The sequence below is a fragment of the Abramis brama genome (genome assembly GCF_963993115.1).
Source record: "Abramis brama genome assembly, chromosome: 7".
Lineage (NCBI taxonomy): Eukaryota > Metazoa > Chordata > Actinopteri > Cypriniformes > Leuciscidae > Abramis > Abramis brama.
This window is the reverse complement of record NC_139969.1, coordinates 27574382-27599953: the sequence shown is the minus strand read 5'-3', so window position 1 is coordinate 27599953 and position 25572 is coordinate 27574382. Positions and strand designations below refer to the sequence as shown.

Sequence of the window (25572 nt, the reverse complement as noted above, 5' to 3'; positions counted from 1 at the left end):
TTGACGATCAACATTTATAGGATAGAATCCAGGATTTCGTAATAGTGATACAACTCTGTCAGGGATTGCATCAGAAATAATAGCATAGCCTATTCTTTTGGCCCACGGGAATCATACATTTATTGAGAAATCCAGAATAGGCTATGTTAAAAGTAGGCTACACCTTGTTCATTAAGCAACTGATTAACAGTAAGAATTCCATTGTCGTACCATGTCTGATTAAAGATTTACTTTTTTTTGTACACGATATCTTTGTTATTCCACATAAAGTAGCCTATCGATGCGGTGAAATGCACTATCAAACCCCTTTTAATATCGCGCATGTGTGTCATCACAGCTCGGGCTGCGGCAGCGGAGCCATTTATTTATGATGAAAAGACTGTAAAATAAATTATTATATACGAACAGTGCAGACTGATAGAGATATCTCAATTAAGCAGTTTTTTTAAAAAAATTTTATAACCAATTAAATAATACAGACAAGAAAGACAACACAGATCGTTTCGCTTTGACTGAACGTTGCCGTCACTAGAGGGCGCAATTTTGCAGCTTTTCTGTCGATTTCTATTAAAAACGGGGTTTCACAAGGTCATCGTTTCCGAGCACACTAACTCTTTGAAATCTGCCTTATTTATTTTTCACTATAATTAATAAAGTAACAAACAATCACATTTTATATTACTGCTTTCCAATGCTCTAATTAAACCAGATGTGAAGTCTTCTTATATAGATAGCAGAAACTTAAAAGTCTTAATAGTCCTGTATTGGTTTAAGGTCAACAACTAGAAGACACACAAGGGACGACACTTGTGAATATTAATTAGGTTAGAGACCATAGACTGTAAACGTTGCTTAGCAACCTTCCTTAAGCGTCCACTCACGAACCATAATTAATATTCATGAGCAAGACCGCAGCATAGTAGGATTCGTACATTCACCGCTGAGCCGCATTCAAAAGGCGGGGCATTTTAGCTTTTTTGATTGAAATGTATTGTGTTCAAATCCTCATGCATCAGAGACTGCTCCTGACACGCAAACAGAAATTCGATCAAGCAAGCAGTGCCAGCAAAATGAGCATAGAAAATGTCCAATCATGCAACCCCAAAAAATTCTGATTGGTTAGTTTTATTCTACGTTGCGTAAAGTAACACGTATCATGTTACATTGCAGCTCGCATCCCTGCTATAGTCCAGACATTAAATATTGGATACATGCTTTGGAATAATTTAGAACATTGTATGTGAAACATTTGTATCTATTGTAGCCTATTATTACATGCATAATTCTGGGGGGAAAACTAATAATAATATTGGATACATTACATACACATGAGTTTATGTACTTTATTCTGAACTTTGTTTTCACCCCTGCCGTTCTGTATTTTTATTCTCCATGCCGTATTTCTTTTTTGTTTGTTTTTTATAATGTTGTATGATAATTGGCACAAAAAAAATAGTTATATAGATGCATGTCGTTTTCGAACACTGTACATCTACTGTGGGAAATGGACATTGCAGCAGTCCAATCATAACAAGAACAAGAAATGGCGAGTCATAAGCTCCGCCCCCTTGGACTTCCTTCTGTTTCCCATCATGTACCGGCTGCATTTCTCTGGGCAGCAGCACTGACTCGCTTCACGGAGCGCCACCCATCTCCCAATCTGAAGTCCTGTCTCCGTTCACCTTTGTGTTTGGACGCGCATCCTCATCCAGCTGCAGCAGCCCAAGCGTTTCAATAACGTTAGCCGGAACCGTGGGGTTTATAGGGCAATGATCTCACCGGAGCTTAATTTTAATTTATTTTCGAGTGACCTTTCACTTTACCTTAAAAACCAAGTTAAAGTCGAGCTATTCGGCTCTGGGGTTGGACTATCATTAGTGCTCGGATTCGGCGCCGCTTATGCCTGCTACTACCTGATCTCTGTGGCCAAGGTAAGGTGACTGCACATCGGAGTCGGTACCGTTCACATTCATTTACAAATGAATGGCGTGATCCGGATGCTCGTGCACGTGATTGGATCATATTTGCAGCGGTGTATATTTGCAGCTGTCGACAGGGTCAGTCAGTGCACGAGAACTGCCGGCTAATGATGTCATAATGCAATGGGCTGTTACATCATACTCCTGTCAGAATTCTCTGCACTCAATCCGCATGAAGTCCTATACGTGTGCATAGCGCATATTCATGTCATAATGCGCCTCGAAATATGTATTAAAGCTTTAATCTGTCAGGAGAACTCATGTTCGCTCTCTGGCATTTTGAAACATATGTACAGGGATGAAAATTGCCATAAGAACATCCTTCCCCATTTTTGCAATAGCCAATAGGGAAATAAGTTTGGAGGCAGTCATGGTGCATATTATGTTACAATAATGCAATCCACTAGTGTTGTAATTTTCAAAAACACTGATAAACTATTATTACATATTAAATAATGATGGATGATCAAATGTTTAGAAGGACAAAAATGTCAATTGTTCAGCGAGTTCAGTTCTCTAATCAAAGCCCTTTGATTTTTCTAAATCAAATGTATCTGAATTGTACACATGTATACAAAAATATATAACGTCAAATTATTCTATTCAAAAACTAAGTCGCTTGGTTCTTAAAGGGATAGTGCACCTAGAAATGAACATTCTGTTATCATTTACTCATCCTCATGTTGTTCCACACCTGAATGAATTTCCATTGTTCTGCTGAACACAAAACAAGATATTTTGAAGAACGTTGGTAACCAAACAGTTAATGGGTCCCATTGACATCCATAGTAGGGAAGAAAAAATACTATGGAAGTCAATGGCTTGATTGATTTAACATTACCAACATTCTTCAAAATATCTTCTTTTGTGTTCAGCAGAAGAAAAAAATTCATGCAGGTTTGGAACAACTTGAGGGTGAGTAAATGATGGCAGAATTTTCACTTTTGGGGGAACTATCCCTTTAAGGTGCCAAAGTGTCATGGAGTTTGATCTAAGATTTTTTGAAATTATTTGTATATGTCACAACTTTATTATATTTATTTTATAATAAAACAATACAAAACATTTATAATACTATTATTATATTGTTATATTTATCTTATAATATAAAATTGTAATATAAATATGTATTGTATAATATGATTATAACCATAATTGTTATTATACATATACTAAAAAGTAGTTTTTTCAGTAATTATTAGTTATATATTTTAAGTGTATACTATTTTTAATTCTGAGATAATAAAAAAATCAATCCCTTTGCTCTTTGTTTTGCAGAAACCCATACTTATAGCTGGAGGGAAAAAGTTCCATCAGTTCCTGAGAGACCAATGCCCCGTGGTCTCGGAGACGTACTACCCCACGTTCTGGTGCTGGGAGAGTCGAGTTCAAACGCTGCTCAGACCCTTCGTGACGGCGAAGCCCTGGGTCAGCTACAGAAAGTGAGCACATTTCCCTCACAGTCACATGTATTTCATGCTGTGAATGTGGCAGGAGGACTGTTTAACTCTACAAAGCCAATAGACGTGTTCTAAGAAATGGACAATTATTGGTAATGGGTGGACTTGATATCAGTGGAAGTGGTTCTTAAGTGTTTCAGTGCCAGGTCCTGGGTTAGACAGGAAATGAAGATTTGCACTGAACTTTGGTGATTCAAAATCAGTGCAGATTTCACATTTATGCTGAAGTTGCCACTGTTACTCCACTTGAAGATATGTTTTGCCTTCTTTTACATATACAAGTGCCCTTGGTAGATGATCAGAGAGCTTCTTTCTGCATTCATTTCCTTGATTGTCTGATGCAGTCAGAGAGTAGCTCTTATGTTCAGAGGACGCAGCAATATAAAAAGAGACAAAGAGAGTGTAGCAGCTTATATCAACATTCCTGTTCTTATGATTGCATGTAATAAGCATGCTTTTGTTGCACTTTATTGAAATAAAATGACCGTAGAGGGTCATATATCACCCCATTATCAAAAGATAAAAGAAATTATATTTGATGTAAAGAAAACTATTTTTATGATCATTACAGTGCATTCAGTAAGTAAATTAATAGTACTTAAACATATTTTAATATAATGCAAACTTACATGAGACTCCAGCCATCCTAGGAGCCTAAAATATTTAGATCACATGACAACTGATTACTATTAGCTTTATCCCTGTGACCATCCTATTATATGCATCTATCAGTTGTGAAATAAAAGTATCATGTCTGACTACAAATAATGTCCAAGATGGCTGCCATGTCTACCAACACAACATAAAGAATTACAAGGTACACCCTTTTTAAGATTTTTTTTTTTGCTTGTGGACATTATTTTCATGACATAACTATCATAACTATATAATAACTACATAACTTTCTCATTACTCACATTAAATGTCTTTCTAATAACTGTAATGTAAAACAAAATCTAATTCTCTTATTACACATTACATATTAACAGTAAATTATGCATAATTACATCAACTAACCTTTAACCAAACCTTATAAGAGTTCAGATGCAAAAGCCTCTAAGTGCCATCTGAAATTTTCTTCTAAAATGATCATTTTTATCAAGCTTGTATATTTAAGTTTAGTAATTTCACTTAAATGACAATTAATAGGTAATTTTCATTGCCAATTAAGTGAAATTATTGAACTTAAATATACAAACTTGATAAAAATGATCATTCTAGAAGAAAATTTCAGATGGCACTTAGAGGCTTTTGCATCTGAACTCTTCATATGTTGTTAATTGATATTAATCAGTACTTAAACTTATAATAAAGTGTATAACCATTTCTTACTTTTATATTTTGATTTTTGGAGTGAAATATAATCCAAATATTTCTTAACAGTTTTTCTTCTGAGATTCTCCATTTTAGATTTACAGATACATTTTTTGCATCTTTAAGCATCTGAGATTTGTTGAGCATTGATTTCGCTTAAACTCAGCTTGTTGGTGAAGTCTGTTGGAGAAACAGTGTTTTTGATGGCGGCATGTTTATTGTATGGTAGAATCTATCAGTTATTGATTCGGTTAAAACCGATTCAGTGCTGCAGTGTAGGCCTATCGCTCATTGAACCAATTAAGAGGAGAAATCAGCCGCTGTGCATTTCTGCTCAGCCTTCAGAGAAGATGCATGCTCGCACAAACAATAGCATCCAGTGTTCTGTTCGAGTCACCTGAAATGCTTTTAACGGGATTGGAATCAATAGCTAATCCGTTTCTTCCGTCTCAATATGAGGCCGGCGTGAGAGACGCACATGTGTTTGAGCGAGCAAATCTGCTTACGGATCCTGCTGTTTTATGGAATGATCGAGGACAGGGTGTTTTAAGTCAAGGGCATCTGGGTTTGACCGTCCCAGCAGCTGCGCATTCCCATTAGCAAGGAGGGTGTGATGCGTGCTGGGACACACTGAATGCTCTTGTGTGTGATGTCATCTGCTGAAGCCCGCTGACACCACTGCCATGCTTCAGTGCAATGTAGTCAGGTGTGAAATTGGAGCTTCTGTTTTGGAAACAGAATGTCCTGGGAATATAGATCTAAACGGGATATAGCACCGTCAGATACCAGCGATATTTGAGGATTCTATTCAGATTTATTGTCTACATAAAGGAAACTAGGTTTAGAGAGGCCATATTATGCCCTTTTATAAAGTCTTGATTTAGTTTTTAGGGTCTACTAGGATAGTTTTTCATGCTTGAATGTTCAAAAAACACATTATTGTTCACTTATTTTACATTGTTTCAGCACCTCTCTTTCCACTCTGTCAGTAACGCTCTGTTTAGTTCCTGTCTCAATGAAGCCCCTCCTTCCGAAAAGCGTAATGTGCTCTGATTGGTCGGCTGGATCAGTGTGTTGTGATTGGTCAACCACTTCGAGCGTGTTTGCGGAGATGACACGCCCCTTACCCTAACCGTGAGTTTCAGCTTCTCAGGTGGAAACACTAACAATGGCGTCAGTTTTGCTATATCAATTCGATTGATTCGGAGTGGAAAAAACTGCATTTCTAGGACATGGTGACAACAACACATTACTAACGCAACTCAAACAGGCCTCACCTCTTCTTTTTGCATATGCATTGGGCGGGAATTATTTAATGAGGAATACTGTGTAAATTCTTGAATGTCTACAATCAAGGCATTTCAGCGAAACAGTGCGCATTGATATAGAGAATAACTCCCTTTGGAGTGACTGTAACTTTGCAGACCTTTTTCATGCTTAAACAGAAACATTACACACTAAAGAAAGTTGTGAATGTAAAAAATCATATTATGTCCTTTTTTATACAAGTTGTCCAGACAGTAGTTTTTACTAAAGCAAAGTAGTTATGTTTACAGTACAGCATTTACAATAGAAGTCTATGAGGCAAGGCTTTGTTAAAACTCACACTTATTTTGAAGTACTTTTGAAAGTCAAGTCACATTTATTTATATAAAATACAGATTGTTTCAAAGCAGCTGCACAGAAATAAACAGAAAAAAAATAACAGCTTTAATGTTGCAAAATTCTTCAGTTATGAAACAAACTCAATTTCAGCTGTAAAGCAGCTCTACATACGACAAGTCTCATTTAGGGCTGAACAATTAATCAAAAAAATGATATGGCTTAGTGCAATTATCAAATCGCAAAGGCTGCAATTTAATGAAATAAATATACGCACTGTTTTTCAGAGTGAAGCGCGGCACTGTGTTCATTTACACGCTTGCAGCTTATAATTAAGACATAAATGAAGACAAGTATTGCAATTTTACAGATAATTGCTATTTTTCTTCATTTATATTTATTACGATAGTAATATTTCCTATTTTGTTTAGTTCTTTTATTTAATAATAAGCATCATTATAAAATAACAATATATATGTATATAATCACAACATTTTTGGCCAAATTGTAAAATTTATATCAGAAAAATTCCAATTTTATTTTCCACAAAAATCGTGCAGCCCTAGTGCCTAATTCAGCTCAATTTAGTTCAATGTTGGATTCAATTTAATTAGAAAGTAAGATATTTAGAAAGTACGATATGAAAGATGTACGCACTATATTTATTCTTCTCCAGACGTATTAGTGAAAGTCAGTAGGTTGTCACTGGGAAGCGCTTTGCCAGATTGGTCTCTCACTGTCTGACATTTTGAAAGGTGGGATTTACATGTCTATAAACAACTTTCCCACATTCGAGTGTGGGCAGTTCTTGAAGGCACTGACTGTGGACAGATTGAGTGCATTTTTAATGATCACTCTGAAATTACATACCAGCTTTACGTGTTTCTCTCGTCTCCGAGAATGCTGGTTTGAGCGTAGAGCTGGCTCATCTCTGCTGTAAGACAACACGAGAGCCCTTTGACATAGATTCTCTCCGCAGTGTCTCTGAGGAATCTGGCTCTGCTGGCAGAGTCATGATGAGGCCATATAAAACAACCGATAAGGCACTATAAGAGTCCATGGACTGTAAATACATTATTCATGAACAATTTAACAATTTAATTCATGAATTTAACAATATATACCTACTGTATATGAAGGCAGACCTTCATAGAGCACACTTATTTTTTAAATATTTTGTCAAATAAGTATTTGTTTAAAATCAGTACATTTGTGTACATCTCATGCTGTCATTATATTTAAATGTAATATAGACTACCGTTCAAAAGTTTGGGGTCGGCAAGATTTTTAAAAATGTTTTTTGAAATAATCTCTTATGTTCACCAAGGCTGCATTTATTTAATCGAAAATACAGTAAAACCTTAATATTATTAACATTTAAAACTGTTTTCTATTTTAATATATTTTAAAAATGTCATTTATTCCTGTGATGGCAAAGCTGAATTTTCTGTCAGTTGCGGGTCAAGAATTGTGAGGACTCAGGCGGAGAGAGCTTTGAAGGGCTTTATTTAATCCAAAAATAAATAAAACACAAATTAAACCTCCCCAATGTGTAGCGGGCAGCAAGACTGGAGCAAGGCTTTCACACAAGGAACATAGATGACATCTGACACAGGACAAAAGGAGAATAAGGGTACGTTTACACGACAACGATATCCTTAAAAAAAAGTTCGAAAAAGTTTTTCCTTTGAGTTTTCCGCGTACAGACGACACCATTGTCAAAACGATCCCCATTCACACGGATCCGCGAAAACGACTAAAAACTCTGTATTCTGCTGCCAGGCAATTAGGTGGTGATGAAACACTATAGGCTGAACACGTAATACGCATGTGCATGACATCATGGTTTTCAGAGATTTGCGTTTTTTGTTGATTTGTTCTGCTTGACTGAGACTGTTTTCAAAAGTTTGCGTTTTCATGCGTCCAAAACGCCATTGTCGTGTAAATGAACGGCCAAAACGCATAAAAAGTTTGACGTTTTTAATTGAAAAATTGTTGTAACGAGGGAGTGCAGGTGGGGCAAATGAACCAATAATCAAGTAACAAGTGGGCGGGGCCAAGACTAAAGTCTGACAGAGGAGCACATGGCAAAAATAAACATGACAGAAGCCATGTGCTCTCAAACACACACACACACACACACACACACACACACACACACACACACACACAAGGCAAGACTGACACACATGGCAAACAAACACGACAAAAGCCATGTGCTCACACAAACCCACAGGACAGAAGAGCACATGGCAGACAAACATGCCTATCCACCATGTGCCCAAACAGGACACAAGACAAACAGAAGTGCACGGAGAATGGATGTCAGGACCCTGACACCGAAACTGAACCAAGCCTAAGTGTCAGGATCCATACACCATGCCCCGAACATGCAAGGCACAGACATAAGAGCGCACGGCCCAGAGAACAACCCCAAAGCCGTACGCTCACAGAAACACGAGACAAACACATGAGTGTCAGGATCCTGTCACCAAACTAAGAACAAGACCAATCAATGTGACAGGACCTAGACATTTACAGCATCATTACTCCAGTCTTCAGTGTCACATGATCCTTCAGAAATCATTCCAATATTCTGATTTGCTGCTCAAGAAACATTTATTATTAACAGTTGTACTGCTTAATATTTTTTGTGTTCAAATGCACTTTGTTTGAAATAGAAATATTTTGTGACATTACAAATGTATTTACTTGCTGAAAAAAATGGCTTTATCCCAAGCCACTTACAAATGCTGTAACACGTAAGCAATGTATCATAAAGGTTCCAGCAATAGACCCATTATATATGGAAAATATATATTAGGAATTGACCAATGTGGGTTTTTCAATGACTGATGCTCATGCTGACAACAACATGAGCCATTGAATATTAGCCAAGCGCTAATGTAGAGGTTGGAGGCAAACTAACGTCCAGCATGGAAAGTGATGTCAGCTCATAGCACAGGTGGGATGTGGCCAGTGCCAGACTGAAGACTGACTTTGGCTTTAGACCTGTTAAATACAGTGGCCATATCAAACTCTGGTCACCAATTCAATTCCAAATATCTAACAATTATGTAGTACATATTCATAATTGTGTAAAATATGATATTTTATGTTTTATGTACAACCGCTTCAGAAATTCACATTGCTCAAATTGTACCACATTGCCTAATATATTGGTGATGATTTACAGCAGTTTTTTTTAATTATTATTTATGAATATATATTTACTGATATACTTTACTATACAAAAAACAAATATATTATGCACTCAAACAGCAGTGAACAGATTAGTTTGAAAATTTTTTTTAGAATCTCGGGATCAGGATCTCCATCACTCTAAATATAGAGGTTCAAAACCCAGATACATTTTACATGTTTTAGCAATTAAAATGTGTTTGCATTATGAAAGCACAAACTGTTTTAAAGGCATTTGACAAGAACAATAGCACATTATTTTGTATCCAATCCAGTTTCATTCATACTGCACATTTTTAAGAGTGGCTTAAGGGGCCACTGTGGTGTGATATGGACTGCCAGACTACCACTGTACAACCGTGGTACTTTATTATGGTACATTTGTTAGTTGTGTCACAGTTTCTTTCTTTGTACTATTAATCAGGACTTAAGCTAGTATTAACACACAACTCCACAGTTTCACTGAATGTTCCTCTGGCAAAATTAAGCTCCTTCTTTCTGTTCTATGTCCGGCAGTGAGCTCATTAGAGCACCAGATGGAGGCCAGATCTCTCTGGATTGGTTTGACAATGATGACAGCACGTCCCACCCGGACCAGTCCACGCGACCCACTGTGCTGCTGCTCCCGGGACTGACGGGCACAAGCCGCGAATCCTACATTCTACATATGGTACAGCAGAGCCGGGATATGGGATACAGGTGAGCAGCCTAGTTCACAGCCTTTCATTTAAGGCCTGTTCACTCCAAGGACGATTACTATAACGGGTCCACACCACAACTATAACTATAACGATAACGGCAATCACTTTCAGAGCAATTTTTTCCATCTGATGAGCAACGACAGCCAATCAGAATCCATCCTGGTAAACACCTTCAAACTACCATTGGTCCGTGTTGATTATGTAATAGGTAGGTGTGGCTCTGAGGCTCCGCCTTCTTTGACATGGAAGTATTCTCTGATTCATTTCTTCTGTTCAGTCCCTCAAGGTTGGACATCCGCGAGTAAAAACATGAACACACTGGAGGGCCGCTATATAGTAGAAAATTAAGTTGTAATTCTAATTGAAAGAGACCCTGACAGTCTTTTTCCATGTTTGATGTTTGACGTCAGGATGTTCACTAACAGTATACCGCTCGTCACGTATTTAAAACTTCTTTTTACCCCAAAGTGAAGAACAAATAAAAACTTCGCCGTGAGTATATCATGGCCTTAAGGTGTTTACAATCAAAATGGGGCAAAATGGCCAGTGGGCAAACATCTAGCAGTGTTGATCAGTTTATGCTTAAAGGTGCTGTCTGTAAGAATGACAGCTAGTGGTCGAAATAGGTATTTCAGTCCAAATTCAAAATATCGGAGATTGTTTCCCCCGCCCCCTCCTCCTCAGACTCAACGCTGGTGGTTGCCAGTTTTAGGACACGCAACAGGAACGAGCGCAATTGACAATGAAAGCCGAGGAGACTTAGGCTACCTAAGTAGATGAGTTGATTTATCCGCGTTTTAATATGCTCTCGTTCATAGAGATTTTTAGATGGATACCGAGGCTTTTTAGGTTGAGTAAAATCTGCAATCTCTGACCCAGTTTGTTTGCTGGCTGCAATACGCTGTGTTTCCTGCCAACTGGCATCCCGGGATGTCGAAATACTATTGGGTGAATTGGCAGTGGGCGAGATCACACAGACCAAAACAAAAACAGACACGGAAAGCACATGTCAAAGTAAAATAACTGGCTGTAGAAGTGTTTTTCAGAGAAACGAGTATGTGAACTCAGCATGTTTCCTTAAAGGTCCCATGACATGCTACTTTTTGTAGGCTTTAATATAGGCCTTAGTGGTCCTTAGTACTGTATCTGAAATCTCTTTCCAAAAATTCAGCCTCGGTGCAGAATTATAGCCACTACAAGCCAGTCCCAGAATGAGCTTCCTTCAGACGGGCCGTTTCGGTGACTGTAGCTTTAAATACTAATGAGGAGGAGAAAGGCGGCGCAAGGTGGAGGGTGGGTGTGGCCTATGACCATCTTGCGCAATGGTACCATGCATGTTTGTTTATGTTGGATATAGCCTATTGCAATGGCACGAAGACACGCAGTCGTTCAAGCATTTCAGTTTGACCCAGAATCGATCCAGATGGAGAAGCAACGGATGAAGAAGTTCCAACTCAGCGGCTCCAGCAGGACGTTTCCGAATGGTTAGTTTAAAATATTATGTCTGGATACGGTACTTTATTCGGATGGTTTACAGTTATTATCATGTAGCTAACGCGAACCTACTGTTGCCTTTACATGAGAGATCTGTAACGTCTGTAATTTATCTTATTACAATTACATCAAGCTCTGCGATCTTGAAATGCGGATATCGCGCGCGCCATATAACCAACAGGAAAACGGTTATCCAAATAACAAAGAAATGTACAACACTCGCGTTACAGTATGTGTAACTTGATGCTGTCTACCTTTACATTAGCGCAAGTAACTGCATAGCTAATGTGACAGCCACATTCTACGTGTAACAAGCTAGGTAACCATAAACAGTAAAGCAACACACTTACATATCATTTGTTGACTTACTTGTCCGAGGTGTGTAGCTGTGTGTACCCTTCGGTGTTCATTTGTACATCCAATTATTGAGCAATTATTATGCTTCGCTTGCTCAAAAGCCATGATATCTCTCGTGGACAAACTAAAATCGTGCGCGCGCGTTCTACTTCCTAGCTCATTTTCTCATGGGCGAGAAATATTCTCTGGGCGGGCAAAGCAGAGAAAGGGGAGGTAACATTTCTCCTTATAACGTCATAAGGAGGAGATTCAAGATCAGCCCGGTTGAGCTTCCATTTTCTCAAAGGCAGAGAAAAATAGCAAAAGCTCGATTTACACCGATTAAAATTTCTAGAAACTTTGGGACCATATACAGGCTAGTGGAACTTATATTAATGTTAAAAAACCTCAGAAAGTGGAAATTTCATGTCATGGGACCTTTAATATAGAAACATATTATGGTATTTTTATGCTTAAGTAGAGTGAAAAAGCTACATAAAGCACCTTTAAGCTGTTTATGACCATTAAAGGAAAGCGGTATAATGCGTTTACATGACCACAATTATTGTCGGCATATTAAGCATAATCAGTTGAACAAGTTTATGATTAGGGGCCGTTGACAGAGAGCACATTTTTCCATTCCACTGCGCTTCTTTTCCATTGTTATTCAATGTAAACACATGCTAGACATTTTTCTTTAGCAGTTGCACTCGTGTCTTTTGTTGCGTCTCTCGCACATGATGCCGCATTCTAAAAATACGGCGCTCAAGTTAAAAGAAGATCAACTTTAAAAAACAGGTTTTGCCTGAACTGACCCTTATGGTGTTTTTGCATCCCTTTCCATACATTTTTGTGAATTTTAAATTCTTTAAAGCACATTAATATAGAATTTAACTGATGTGCGGTCACAGGTGTGCTTATATTAGCGGCTATTTTACAGCAGCTTACCTGAGTAATCCCATCAGAATTTGCCATTTTTGTTAACACACAATTGCATTCTCCTTCACATTGAACTTGAATTCTTACTGCACCTGTAGTGCGCTTCAAAAGCAACATCATTTCCATTTGCTGTGCACATTTTGTACAGTAAGATTCAATTCGATGCTTTTGTAAGCTTTACGGCACACCTGTGCTAGAACACGTGTAGCTGCGATGTAGATCAATGCATTATGCATGCTTTGCAATGCCCCTGCAATACCCTAACATCTTTGTTATTTCTACTTCTGAAGTTGCCACTCTATGTAGACAGAGAGCGAGTGTGTTGACAAAGAGCTGAGCTCTGTATTAAACCATTCAGGGATGCAGAGGCAGGCACTTTCTCTCTTTTGGGCATCTGTCTGGAGAGGCGTGAGGTCGTGGGGGCTACAGCAGCTCACTCAGCATCTTTCTTTGGCCTGTGTTCTCTGCTTAATGAACTGCAGCTTTGTCCATTTTTGCAGCTTAGCTTAATCAACGTTCCATGCCGCAGCGAAAAAAGGCCCACCGTCCGCTAAAGGTACACTAAGACGTTAGCAGTGACGTATGATAGTAGATGGAAACTAGTTTTGCAGCAGAACATCTAAGCTTTCCATTTTAGTTATTTGTGCGCTGACTGATGGATGCTGGGTTTAATCAATAGATATCACCATACTTCCTCAGTTGATTGATTACCAAAATTGCAACTATTTTTGTATTACGTTTTTTCTGAAATGTTATATTTAAATATGCAATTTAGGCATTATCTAATTACAGTTTTTCTCAATCGATTTGACACATTTCTCCAAACTCAGGTCACTGTTCTCAAAACGGTTAACACAGTGATCTGAACACTTTGTAATTGTTCTAAACAGGTTGTCCATTTTCCTTCATTTCATGGAAATTACAAATCATAATTTTCTCAAAACACTGTGCACAAAATTCTCAAATGTTTTCACAGTAGTTCATACAGCCAACCAAAACTTTAAGGAAAAAACAATTGCAGCTCTTTTTATTGGTTTTACAAAAATCACATTAATTTGTGCACCAAACACAACAAAACCCTGTTTAAAGGGGTCCTATTATGCCCTTTTATGAAGTCTTGATTTTGTTTTTTGGGGTGTACTAGAATATGCTTTCATGCTTGATTGTTCAAGTATGTGACATTATTTTTCACATATTTTACATTATTACAGCTCCTCTCTCCCAGTCTGTCCCGAACGCATTGTTTAGTTCCGGTTTCGATTAAGCCCCTCCTTCCGAAATACGAAATGTGCTGTGATTGGTTAGCCGGACCAGTGTGTTGTGATTGGCAGCGCTTAGCATGTGTTCGGGAAATATCCCGCCCCTCAATAACTGCGAGTTCTGCTCTAGTGTAAATATAAAGGATGGCGTAATTTCAAACCCGATTCAGACCCTGACAATGTTAACAAACAAGAAGAGCATCCAGAACGGATTTCATGCACAGACTTTGTAAGCACTGATTTCACAGGACGTTTCAGAGTGGTATGTTTTTCTTGTACATTATAGGTATGAAGTTATCCTCCATTTAATCCTGATATTTGTCGGAAAACGTCTCGGGTTACTTGACATAAACTTAGTTTCCTGAGAAGAGGGAACGAGACACTGCGTGATAGCTCATGCTTTGGGGAAAACTCCTTTTCTCCGAAATCCTGAAGCCTGATTGAATTGCATTGCAATATTGCATAAGATAGAGATCTTCGCCCGAGATAGAAGATCCCTTCTCAGTGGGATTGGCCACGGAAGGGTCGTCGCCAGACTCACCATTTCCGGGAAGCACGGCTAGTTGGGCCATTTCGGCGCTACCAGTAGTCAACTATCTCTCTCCTCCCTGATCTTCTGCAGCACCAGCGACATTATCTTGACCGGGGAAAAGCATATTTCCGTCCTCTGGGCCAGCTGCTTGACAGCGCATCCCTAATCAAGGGCGCATTCGTTAGAGAAAAGAAGAACGGGCAGTGGACATTCTCCTCCGAGGCGAAGAGGTTGATCTCAGCTTCGCCAAAGAGGCTCCAAATCAGACTCACAGTTCGACGGTGCAGCCTCCATTCCCCATGCACAATGCCCTCCCTGGACAGCAAGTCCGCTCCGCAGTTCAGCCTGCCCGGATCGAGAGGAATGTCTGATCCGCCCATAGAAGGAGGCGCCGTGCCATCGTTTGCAAGGCACTCGAATGCATTCCCTCCTGGCGATTGATGTACGCCAACATCACTGTATTGTCCGTCCGAATGAGAACATGATGGTCTCTTACAAACGGCAAAAACTCCTGTAGACCTACTGTAGGTGAACCGCCTTCAGCTCCAAGCAGTTTATGTGCCAGCGCGCCTGGGAGCTCATCCACGTACCAAATGCCGGTCTGCCATCGCAGAGGGCTCCCCAGCCGGTCAGTGACGCATCCGTGGTAACTAACTACCTTTCGTCTAAACCACTCTGCCCATACTGATTCCCTGCATACAAGCTCCTCTCGAGCCAGGGTGTCAGCGCATCGAGACAAGCCCGCGTTACCAGCCCTCCACGCTCTTCGTGGGACACAGCCCTTTAACCAAAGCTGCAGTGGCCCCATATGCAGCAGACTCAGCCGGCAAACAGAGGCTGTGGATACGTCCAGAGAAACTAGAGGCGTAACAACAAATGCCAAATAGCACAAAATCTCAAAATTGCCTCAAAGATCTCAAAGATGCCTATGGTGTCTCGCCTTAAATAGGTGTCTTATCACTGTTATTTTAGTATAATTAATATAGTATTATTGTATTTATCAGTATTTTGAATTACCTTTTACTTTTATATTTGACATTTTCCTTTTAATTAATTGGTTTAAAATTTACTAAGTGTATGTGTTGTTTCCATTTTTTCCCCCTAATGTTTCGATTTAGCTTTTATTTTTATTTCAGTTTAGGACTGTAACAGTCATGTTCTGTTCTGTTTCGTTGTCCTGTGTTTCCCGTCAAATGGACTCTATTCATGAATCGTTACTTGTGTATTTCAGATGTGTGGTGTTCAATAACAGAGGTGTATCAGGTGAAAAGTTATTGGTAAGAATAATATTTTTATCTCCTCTATGTTCTGTTTCATCTTGCCTTGTTCAGTATATCCCAAAACGTATGTGATGTTAAGCTTTGGCACAGGTTACACACATTGCTGTCACCATGAATATTTGCAAATATATGAAGTATGAGTCATTTAAATTGAAGTTATATTTGTTGTGCAATCACATCCCGTAAACTAGACCCCTGATAAAATCGTTCCTTTCCTTTGACTCATGTACCTTGTTGAAATTCAGATAATAATGTTTTTCCGTGTGTGTTTGCAATTAAATCCTTGAAACATGTTGGGAATGTGTTCATAAAAACCTTTACAGATGGACGTTGTCCCGTGGAAATAATATTGAAGGACAACCTACAAATATGTTTTTTTATTATTTAGAAAAAATAATGGTTAAAAAATACACAATTTTACGTAATATTTTCCATGAGTAGCACTTAAGGTACAATAAAAGTTTTTTTGTATTCAATTAAAATATGATTAGTCAGAGACTATCAACACATCACAATACACAATCAGTAAATCTCATTAATATGCTTTAATAAAAAATGTCACCATACATTATAATTATCTTAATGAAAATTGATTTGTCATTGAGTGCACTCAATACAAAATGAGTTATTTGGCATAAAATAAACCAAACATATTATGTATTTTATGCTATAGTATAGCATATTCTGTTTTTAATTAGTTTAAATAAAATATCAAATGTTTTCTGAAATTTCAGCAGATGCTTTTCAATTACAATATGTTATTAAAATTGGAAAAATGAATTATGAGTATATATATTTTAATATATTGAGATCATGTTCATGCTTTATATTACCCACATTCATGCATTGAGGTTGTAAGATTCCATAAGCATAAACGCTTTGGTGTTTGTGTGTGTCTATGGTTAAAGATAAACGCTCTCTATTATGGGTCTTATAACTTTTGTCCACTGTACTCTAGACGCCTAGGACTTATTGTGCAGCCAACACAGAGGATCTGGAGATGGTCATTGAGCATGTCCAGCGGACCATTGACAAAGCTCCACTCATGGCGGCCGGGGTTTCTATGGGCGGGTGAGTTTAACACACAGACACACACACATACTCTCTCTCTGGGGTGTATCCTGCCCTTATAATGGGAATTGATCACAGCTACTATGATCACGCACACCAGGACACTCTAGCTCTATTTTTCCACTGATACAAACTGTATAGCGCCTGTAATTAAAGAGAAAGTTAGCATGCAGTTGTTTATGTGAAATACAGTACCGTTTACAAGTTTGGGGTCTCTTATGCTGACCACGACTGCATTTATTTGATCAAACATACAGTAAAAACAGTAATATTTTGAAACATTATTGTTATTTAAAATAACTGTATTTTCCTGTATATATAACTGAAAAATATTCCTTTTTGATACATTTTAAAATGTAATTTATTCCTATGATGGCAAAGCTGAATTTTCAGCATCATTACTCAGTCTTCAGTCTTCAGTGTCACATGATCCCTCAGAAATCATTATAATTGTCACGTTCTGTTTGGTTTGTTCCAGTTACTCTTAGTTTTTATTCTCTTATTTCTGTTGTCATTTGTACCCTAGGTTCCCTTTGCTAGTTTGTTTAGATAATAACTGATTATCATCATCTTATGATTATCATGTCTTGTTTTAGTCTTCTGTGTATTTAATGCCCTCAGTTTCCTTAGTTCAGTGTGAAGTATTGTCTTTGTGTTGGAATGCAAAACGGTTGCGTTTATACTCCCCTGTTGTATCTTGTTTGTCGATTTTTCGTTTTTGTTTTGTTAAGTAAAGTAAAACTGCTGCAATTAAGGTAAGTTACACGACAACAATGTACTAAAAATGGTTTTCCTTTGCTATTTTTGCTTACAGATGACAACATTGTCAAAATGACCTCGAAAACGACTAAAAACGCTGTATTAGGCCAGTAGTTGGCGATGTCACTTTCTAAAATAAAACTATGCGCTTTATAGACTGAACACATAATACACATGTGCATAAAGTCACTGTTTTCACAAATTTGCGTTTTTGTTGTTAAAATGAACGGCCGAAATGCATAAAAAGTTTTCCGTTTTGAGCTGAAGATGGTGTTGTGTAAACGGCGCCTTAGATTCGCATGTCCTCTTCCTCGCCTGCCTCACCGTGACACTAAGTATACATTTACACGACTACAATGTACTACAAACGGAAAAGTTTTTCCTTTTACAGACAGCAACATTGTCAAATGGATCCCAGTTCACACTGATCTGTGAAAATGACTAAAAACGCTGTATTCTGCTGCCAGGCCAGTAGTTGGCGATGTCATTTTGTAAAGAAACACTACGCGCCTACAGACCATAGACAGTATAAGAAGTGGACAGAGCCATCTCATTGGAACTCAATTGAGACAAGTGAAGCCCGTTTTTAGCGATTTTTTTGCACTTCCGTTCCTGACGCGCAGACTCAAACTAAGCTTGATGACGTGAGCAACCTGTCTGACAGATGTAAATCTTCGAGTAGCTGTACGTGCAAACTGCCAACGTTAATCTTGCAGAGACGGCGAGCTTAAGCAAAGAGTTATTTGGCGTGAGTGAGCAGGAGTAAGTATTCTGATTAATTATTTTGACAGTATAATATATCTATAGGCTTCTCCCTTGACGCCCCCCCGATTGCCTGCGAGCTTCTCCTCCTGTCTGTACGGTAATCTCTCTACTGTGCGACAGAGAGTCGAGTGGTTATGACGCAATCGTTAGCCTATTTTTACAAAAACTGTTTCTACAGGGCCATAATGTAACATAGAAGGTAATGGAGCCCTTTATACATTGTCGTGTTTCTTTAGAAATAAATAATGGACAAATGGAGTCTTTAAACGCCTCAGATGTAAAGTTATTCGCTGTCAAAGTGACGCCAAAATGAATGGGAGTCAATGGAATGCTAACGCAAGTGAAGTTCTGCTACAAGATGGCAGCACGCGGCCGGCTTCAACTTCCGGTCGATAGATTACCCGCCTGCTACAGACTGAACGCGTAATACGACATCACCGTTTTCACACATTCGTGTTTTTGTAGTTTACACTGAGATGATAACGGTATCGTTTTCAGAAACTAGCATTTTGAAACCCGTTTTCAAACATTTCCATTTTTAGGCCCCGAAAACGCAATTTTCCTGTAAATGAACGATCAAAGCACATAAAACGTTTTCTGTTTTTAGTTGAAAACGGTGTTGTGTAAACCATGCAGATTTGGTTCTCAAGAAACATTTCTTATTATTATCAATGTTAAAAACAGCTGTGCTGCTTAATATTTTTGTGAAAACATGGTACACTCATAATAAATGACATTTTCCCTATTTTTCTTATGTAATGTTTGTTGTTTCTTTTATTTATTTTGAACATTATTTCTATATCCCTGAACTATTAAACACTTTTTTTTTTTTAGAAGGACAGAACTAATGTTGTTCAATAATGTCATGCAAATATGCAAAAAGGAAAACAACAACATACACAACTGAAATATTGCTGTTTCAAAAATAAGCATTATATAATAATATAAATTCCTAACTTATATTATAAAGTGTTCCCGCTTCATGATTTGTTCATGTATTTATTTCCCCCGTCATGTGATGCAGATGAAATTTCAGCTCCCAGACTCCTCCACAGCTTCATTTCACCCTAGACTTCTAAGTAAAAGTTGAGTCAGCAGTATACTGCTCTAATCCTCTCCGTCTTACAGAAAGAAAAAGGTCAGCTTCACACAGCTTATGCCCAAAAATGTAGCAGCTGTATATATATATATATATATATATATGTGTGTGTGTGTGTGTCTGGGGGGACACAGTAATTGTGCCAAGTAAGATATTTTGTTGATCCTGGAACAACGTTCCTGTCCTTATATTTAGTCATAACCATATCCCTACCTTTAAACCTAGCCCTATCCATATCTTACTCATAAAATCAGAAGGAAATGATATGTGAATAACAAAAACTACACATAAACTGAAAACTTTCCTCTTAAAATCTGATTGGTTGATTGGAATGTTGTTTAAGGATCAACAAAGATGTTGATCCAGGAACATGTTGTGCTTGGTGAAATCACGTTCACCGTGTGGGTGCGGAGGTGTGTGTGTGGGGGGGGGAGTGTTTAGTGGTGGTGCTGGTAAACCCTACGCTGTGGGAAAAAAATAAAAAATGTGGACCCCATGAGGAAAACAGCTAATAATCATACTAAATTATGTTTATTTATAATGTAAAAATGCAGAAAGTTTTCTGTTTAGCGGATGGAATATAGTTTGTACAGAATAAAAATCGTGGTGTGAATGGAATGACCCCATACAACATGAAACACAACATGTCTGTGTGTGTGTGTGTGTGTGTGTGTGTGTGTGTGTGTGTGTGTGTCTGCGCGCGTTCCTGGATACAGGACTCATGATTTCATGAGCATGTTTTAGCTGCTGTGCTGTTATCGTGTCACTGAAATCTCATATCTTGACACCCGACAGGATGATGCTGGCGAACTACGTGGGTCGTAAAGGCTCTGATGTGTGTCTGAAGGGTGTGGTGGTTTTTTCGGCGGGCTGGGATGTGTTCGAGTGCACGGCTTCACTGGAGAAGCCCCTGGACCGCTTCCTCTTCAACTCCTACCTTACCAGCTGCCTGCAGGCATCCGTGGACCGGTCAGTGCGGTCAGAGGGGGATAAGCCCGGCTTAATTTAATGTAGTCTAGTGTGTGTGTGTGTGTGTGTGTGTGTGTGGTGCCGTCGCAGAGAGCGTTGTCCCCGACTGCCCCCCTTTTTAGTTCTGATCTCTTTTTGAATGCTACCAAATGTGCCAAATAAGATTAAACTGATATTTGTGACGTATTTTGCTGAAGTACACAGAGTTTCAGAACAGGACTTAGGAATGAAATGAACACTTTGCACATATGAGGCTTATTCTACTTTAATTAACTCTTAATCCGCTTATCAGGAAAACAAAAAAGTGCCATGGTGCTACAGTGATGGCGTTTGATACTACTGAATTGCTATGAGCTGCAGAAAAGTAGAATTGTTGCGTTTTGTTCATCATACCCTGTCTCTTCATACAATCAGAGGGGGGGAAACACTTTTTTTCCAAACCTGTATGAGTTTCTTTCTGCTGTTGAGCACAAAATAAGATATTTTGAAGAATGTTGGTAACCAGACAGTTGATGGGTGCCATTGACATCCATAGTAGGAAAAAAGAAATACTGTAAAAGTCAATGGCTACTGTGAACTATCCATTTAATTGGTTTCACTACAGGTAAGTGACAATACATCTATGGATAAAGAGCCTATTGTTTTGCTGCCGTCTTGATTGGTGGACCAGGGATGTTATGGTTATGGAGGCCCCGCCTCCAAGCCCAAGGCCTTTGGTAATTGACAATTGGCTACTCTATGACTGAAACAGAATATCATACTACTCATACTATTTCTGTAGTATTCAGTATACTGTGCATAATATGCAGATTTTCTCTATGCATATAACCAAATTACCCTCTACATTTGCAACAAAGCACACTGCGCTGGGTACACTATCCCACAATGCATTGCCCTCGACTCGACCTGCCATTTGCAGTATTACTGATCAACCAGAATTAATATCAACAATCAGCCACACATTTCTACATAAATTCAATTAAAATGCAAAATAACTTTTTTAAGGGATGACAACTTAACTCAACTTGCAGAATTAATCTTGCAATGTGATGACAACAATATAGCATACAATTTGTTGCTGCATAGTATATACGGTTTGACACGGTTTTGGTATTTTTTGGTATTTTTAAGAATTCGTAAAAATTTGTGAAACATTGACATTGAGATTGGATTTTGAGATGTGGGAGTTGCACTCAAAAATGAAGGCAGATCTAAATGATGTAAGAAAAGTGAGGCATTTAACATTTGGCAGACGCTTTTATCCAAAGCAACTTGCATTGCATTTCGAGGTACACATTTACATTCTTATCAGTTCTTGCTTTCCCTGGGAATCAAACCCATGACCTTGATGTTGCAAGTGCCATCGCTCTACTGTTTGAGCTACAGGAAAGCTTTAAGCAGATTAAATATTTAGAGAAGTCAGGAAAGTATTTAAGCAGACTAAATGTTTAGAGTTTTAATTATAAAATGAGAGTTATGAATACTTCTTGTTATATGGAGATTATCCTAAAACTAATTGTGACATTTTCCTCTCTTCTTTTTTTGCAGTCACAGAACCATTCTTGAAAAAAAATATGATATAGACCATGTGATGAAGGCGAGTCATTCATTCTGATCTTACACAATATTGTTTCACGTTTTTGTTACATATGGTTAATTTAATAGTATTATTCCTTCCTCGATCTGTGGTTCACTTCAATCATGCATTTCACAGGCTAAAACAATCCGAGAGTTTGATGAACGTTTCACATCCATCATGTTCGGTTATCCATCCAATGAAGACTACTATCGAGACGCTAGTCCTATTCACAACATCAAGTCTGTGCAGGTGCCAATGCTGTGCCTCAACGCAGCTGACGACGTCTTTTCCCCCAATCATGGTGAGTCCACCAGATTTATTAGGGATGCTTGAGAGATTTTAGCCCGTTATAAAGTGTGTGTGTATTTTTGAGAAAGTTTGCATGGTTGTGACATTTAAGTTTGGGGCTGAAGTGAACAAATCAGCCAGTTGAAAAGGTCATAACTTTATCCCATCCGTGTTCTTCTTCAGCCATTCCAGTAGATGCCGTGAAGCAGAACCCCAATGTGGCCCTCCTCATCACATGTCACGGCGGCCATATTGGCTTCCTTGAGGGTCTGTGGCCACGGCAGAGCACTTACATGGACCGAGTTTTTCAGCAGTTCACCAAGGCCGTGTTTGAGAACGGCAGCGGCCTAAATGATCTCCACTGACCCTCCCTTTCCATTACCTCAGTCTACAGCCATTAGCAAAAAAAAAAAAAACAGTATACATTTCCAAAATGAAGGGCACAGGTTCACTTGAAGGCCAGGGTTGTTTTTTCAGTCAGTTAATTTATTTATTTCGTTATTGTAGTATTTTAAAGACCATCTCTTTTATTTGCATTCATGGAACAGACCTTGCACATGTTCCATCCGTTCATCCGTCCATCCATTAGTGCACTTATTTGTTTCTTAATTGCATTCATATGTGACTTGCATGTCTGTGTATGAGTCTTAATTATGGATTTTTAAATCTCTGAATCACTCATTAGGTGATATTACTCGACGTTAATCCATATGAGGGTGAGAGTGTCCAAAAAACATGATTAATAGCCTATTGAAACTTACTGGGACTATGTCACAGAAATGTCCAGGTCAAATTTCACCGCTAAAAAAAAAAAAAAAAAAAAAAAAGGAGAATATATTATGTTTGCATAAAGAAAATGAAGCCTAATTTACAAAGATTACTACGATTATTTACTAACACACACACACACATTTTCATGCAAAATAAATCCCATTCTCATTACCGTAATCCAGTAAAAAAGAAGAAAAAAAAAAAAAAACTTAAAACAGTACAATGATTTATACTTAGAATATTACTTTGCAAATTCACACTACAATTTAAATGTAATATCATTTTTGCTTTTACAAAAAAAGATCTTTGTCACATTACGGTAGCAGTTTGTAAGATTATGATAGAAATGCCAATGCAATTGTATTTATTTTATAAGCATGAAATGCTTGCTTAGAAGTCATTTTTAGATCAAAATATATATATATAATAATATTTAAAATATCAAAATTGTAAAAACTGAGAATCTTTATTTGTTTGTTTATTTATTTTTTATTGAAAGATTAGCATTGCCTAATCTCTGGGTACTTCTAGGGGTCGAAATATTAGAAATATTTTTGGTCATTTTGGTTTTAAGACTGAAGGCCACTGAGAATGAATTTGCTTAATTGCCATATTGAAATTAATATGTTCTTTATGCAAAATTCCCAGACATTTTTGATGAGACCGTTGTTTTTTGATGAGAAACTGCACTACTGTAGAAATGGTTGTAGCCATGAATGTTGGAGGGCATATGTGCAGTTGTAATGCTAAGTATAAGATTTACATTCTTATGTAAACATGAAGGTTTAATTCATTGATTACCATAAGTCAGCACCTTATCAGTTCAGTCCTTCCCAAGTGTTAAGAAAGGAAGATTTAGCTATTATTGTCTTTATAGTATCAATAAATTGTGCGTAAGGCCAGTTGAAGTACAAACTTGTCTCCATGTATTTATAGAGGGCACATTTCCAATTCTTCACTAACTTGATGTTTCTTTAATGTATCTTAAATAGCTTTGTAGCCCTCAGGGACAAACCCCACTTCTGATATTTTTTTGTTTGTGTTTCCTGTTAGTTTGTTTTTTTTTAAGCCAAGAAAAGATTGTATCATATCGAAGTTTTTATTTTTCACAAGAATGTACCACATGCACTGTTTATAGTTGAAGGCACCAAACCTGTGCCCTATAATAAGTTAAAGTGTGGTTTCTTGGACCAGACAGACGTGGCTTCAAGGATTCTGTGAAAGTGAAAATGACTTAAGCTACTGTTTGTCTAAACTAAAATATGCTTGCTTGGACTTTACTTCAGGCTCAAATGGCTCTTTATATGATGGCGCATTGAAATCCTACCAACAGCTCCTTAAATTATATAAAAAAATGAGAGAGGAAAAAAACAGGAGCAGTTATTATTTGTGTAAAAATGACAGGAATAGTTGCAGTATGTATGCCATTGCGATGGCAGCAATTGTTTGAGAAAGCTCTTTATAAACGGTGCCCGAATATAACTGTACATAAGGATTTTCAATGAGGAATGTTATTAGACGTTAGTTATTGAAATATCGTTCCTATGAAAACGCCCAGCCATGTGTTGTACATTGACCTTTGTCTGTTTTTATTACGGTGCTGCTTCATATTGCGCATCTATCTGTCAGTGCTTTGGGGCCGCAACTGCTCCTGCGGACTGTAAAAATGCTTTCCGTCCATCCTGTTACTAAATAGCATGTGTCACTGTTTTAAGTGTCTTGAGTAACTGTACCAACATGCATCACATAACCTGTAGCACAACATACAGATTTTGTCCATGAAGATGTCTTTCCTTATAAATATTTATAAAAGGATTGTGTATTTAACATGTGCAGCAATAAGATTTTAATATAAGACATATGTCAATGTAGAATAAATATATGAACACGTACTTGTATGGATTATAAGTGCATTTGTGGTCTTAAATAAATTATGGAATTTAGTTGTAAATTAATATGTTAGTAATATGGTTATTTAATTATAGCCTTTTGTACTGATAGTGTAATATCAATAATAATAATTACTATAAGTTATATATTATATTAAATATATAATTATACATTATATAAAAATAATAATGAATGGCACTTGCCGTGACATTGCATGTCCATTTTTATTTGATTTTTTTCAACAAAGTGTCAGCTGTTTAAGGACTTAAGGAAGTCAAAGTATT

The 25572-nt window shown here is 37.8% G+C and overlaps 1 protein-coding gene across 1 annotated transcript; it reads left to right on the top strand.

The window, feature by feature from the left end:
• Positions 1 to 1576: 1576 nt before the first annotated feature.
• On the top strand, positions 1577 to 23606 carry abhd3 (abhydrolase domain containing 3, phospholipase). The gene is made up of 9 exons (XM_084119105.1): positions 1577 to 1931; positions 3258 to 3421; positions 10073 to 10255; positions 16049 to 16094; positions 17056 to 17168; positions 20587 to 20760; positions 22309 to 22357; positions 22475 to 22640; positions 22811 to 23606. Exons 1-9 carry the CDS (start codon positions 1770 to 1772, stop codon positions 22990 to 22992), a joined length of 1239 nt encoding a protein of 412 aa, XP_083975231.1. The 5' UTR covers positions 1577 to 1769; the 3' UTR covers positions 22993 to 23606.
• The last annotated feature ends 1966 nt before the right edge of the window (positions 23607 to 25572 follow it).

Coding starts and splice junctions, on each gene's coding strand:
- abhd3 (XM_084119105.1), top strand. CDS start 1,770: ATGATCTCACCGGAGCTTAATTTTAATTTATTTTCGAGTGACCTTTCA. Junction 16,095..17,055: donor TATCAGGTGAAAAGTTATTG/GTAAGAATAATA, acceptor ACTGTACTCTAG/ACGCCTAGGACTTATTGTGC. Junction 20,761..22,308: donor CTGCAGGCATCCGTGGACCG/GTCAGTGCGGTC, acceptor CTTTTTTTGCAG/TCACAGAACCATTCTTGAAA.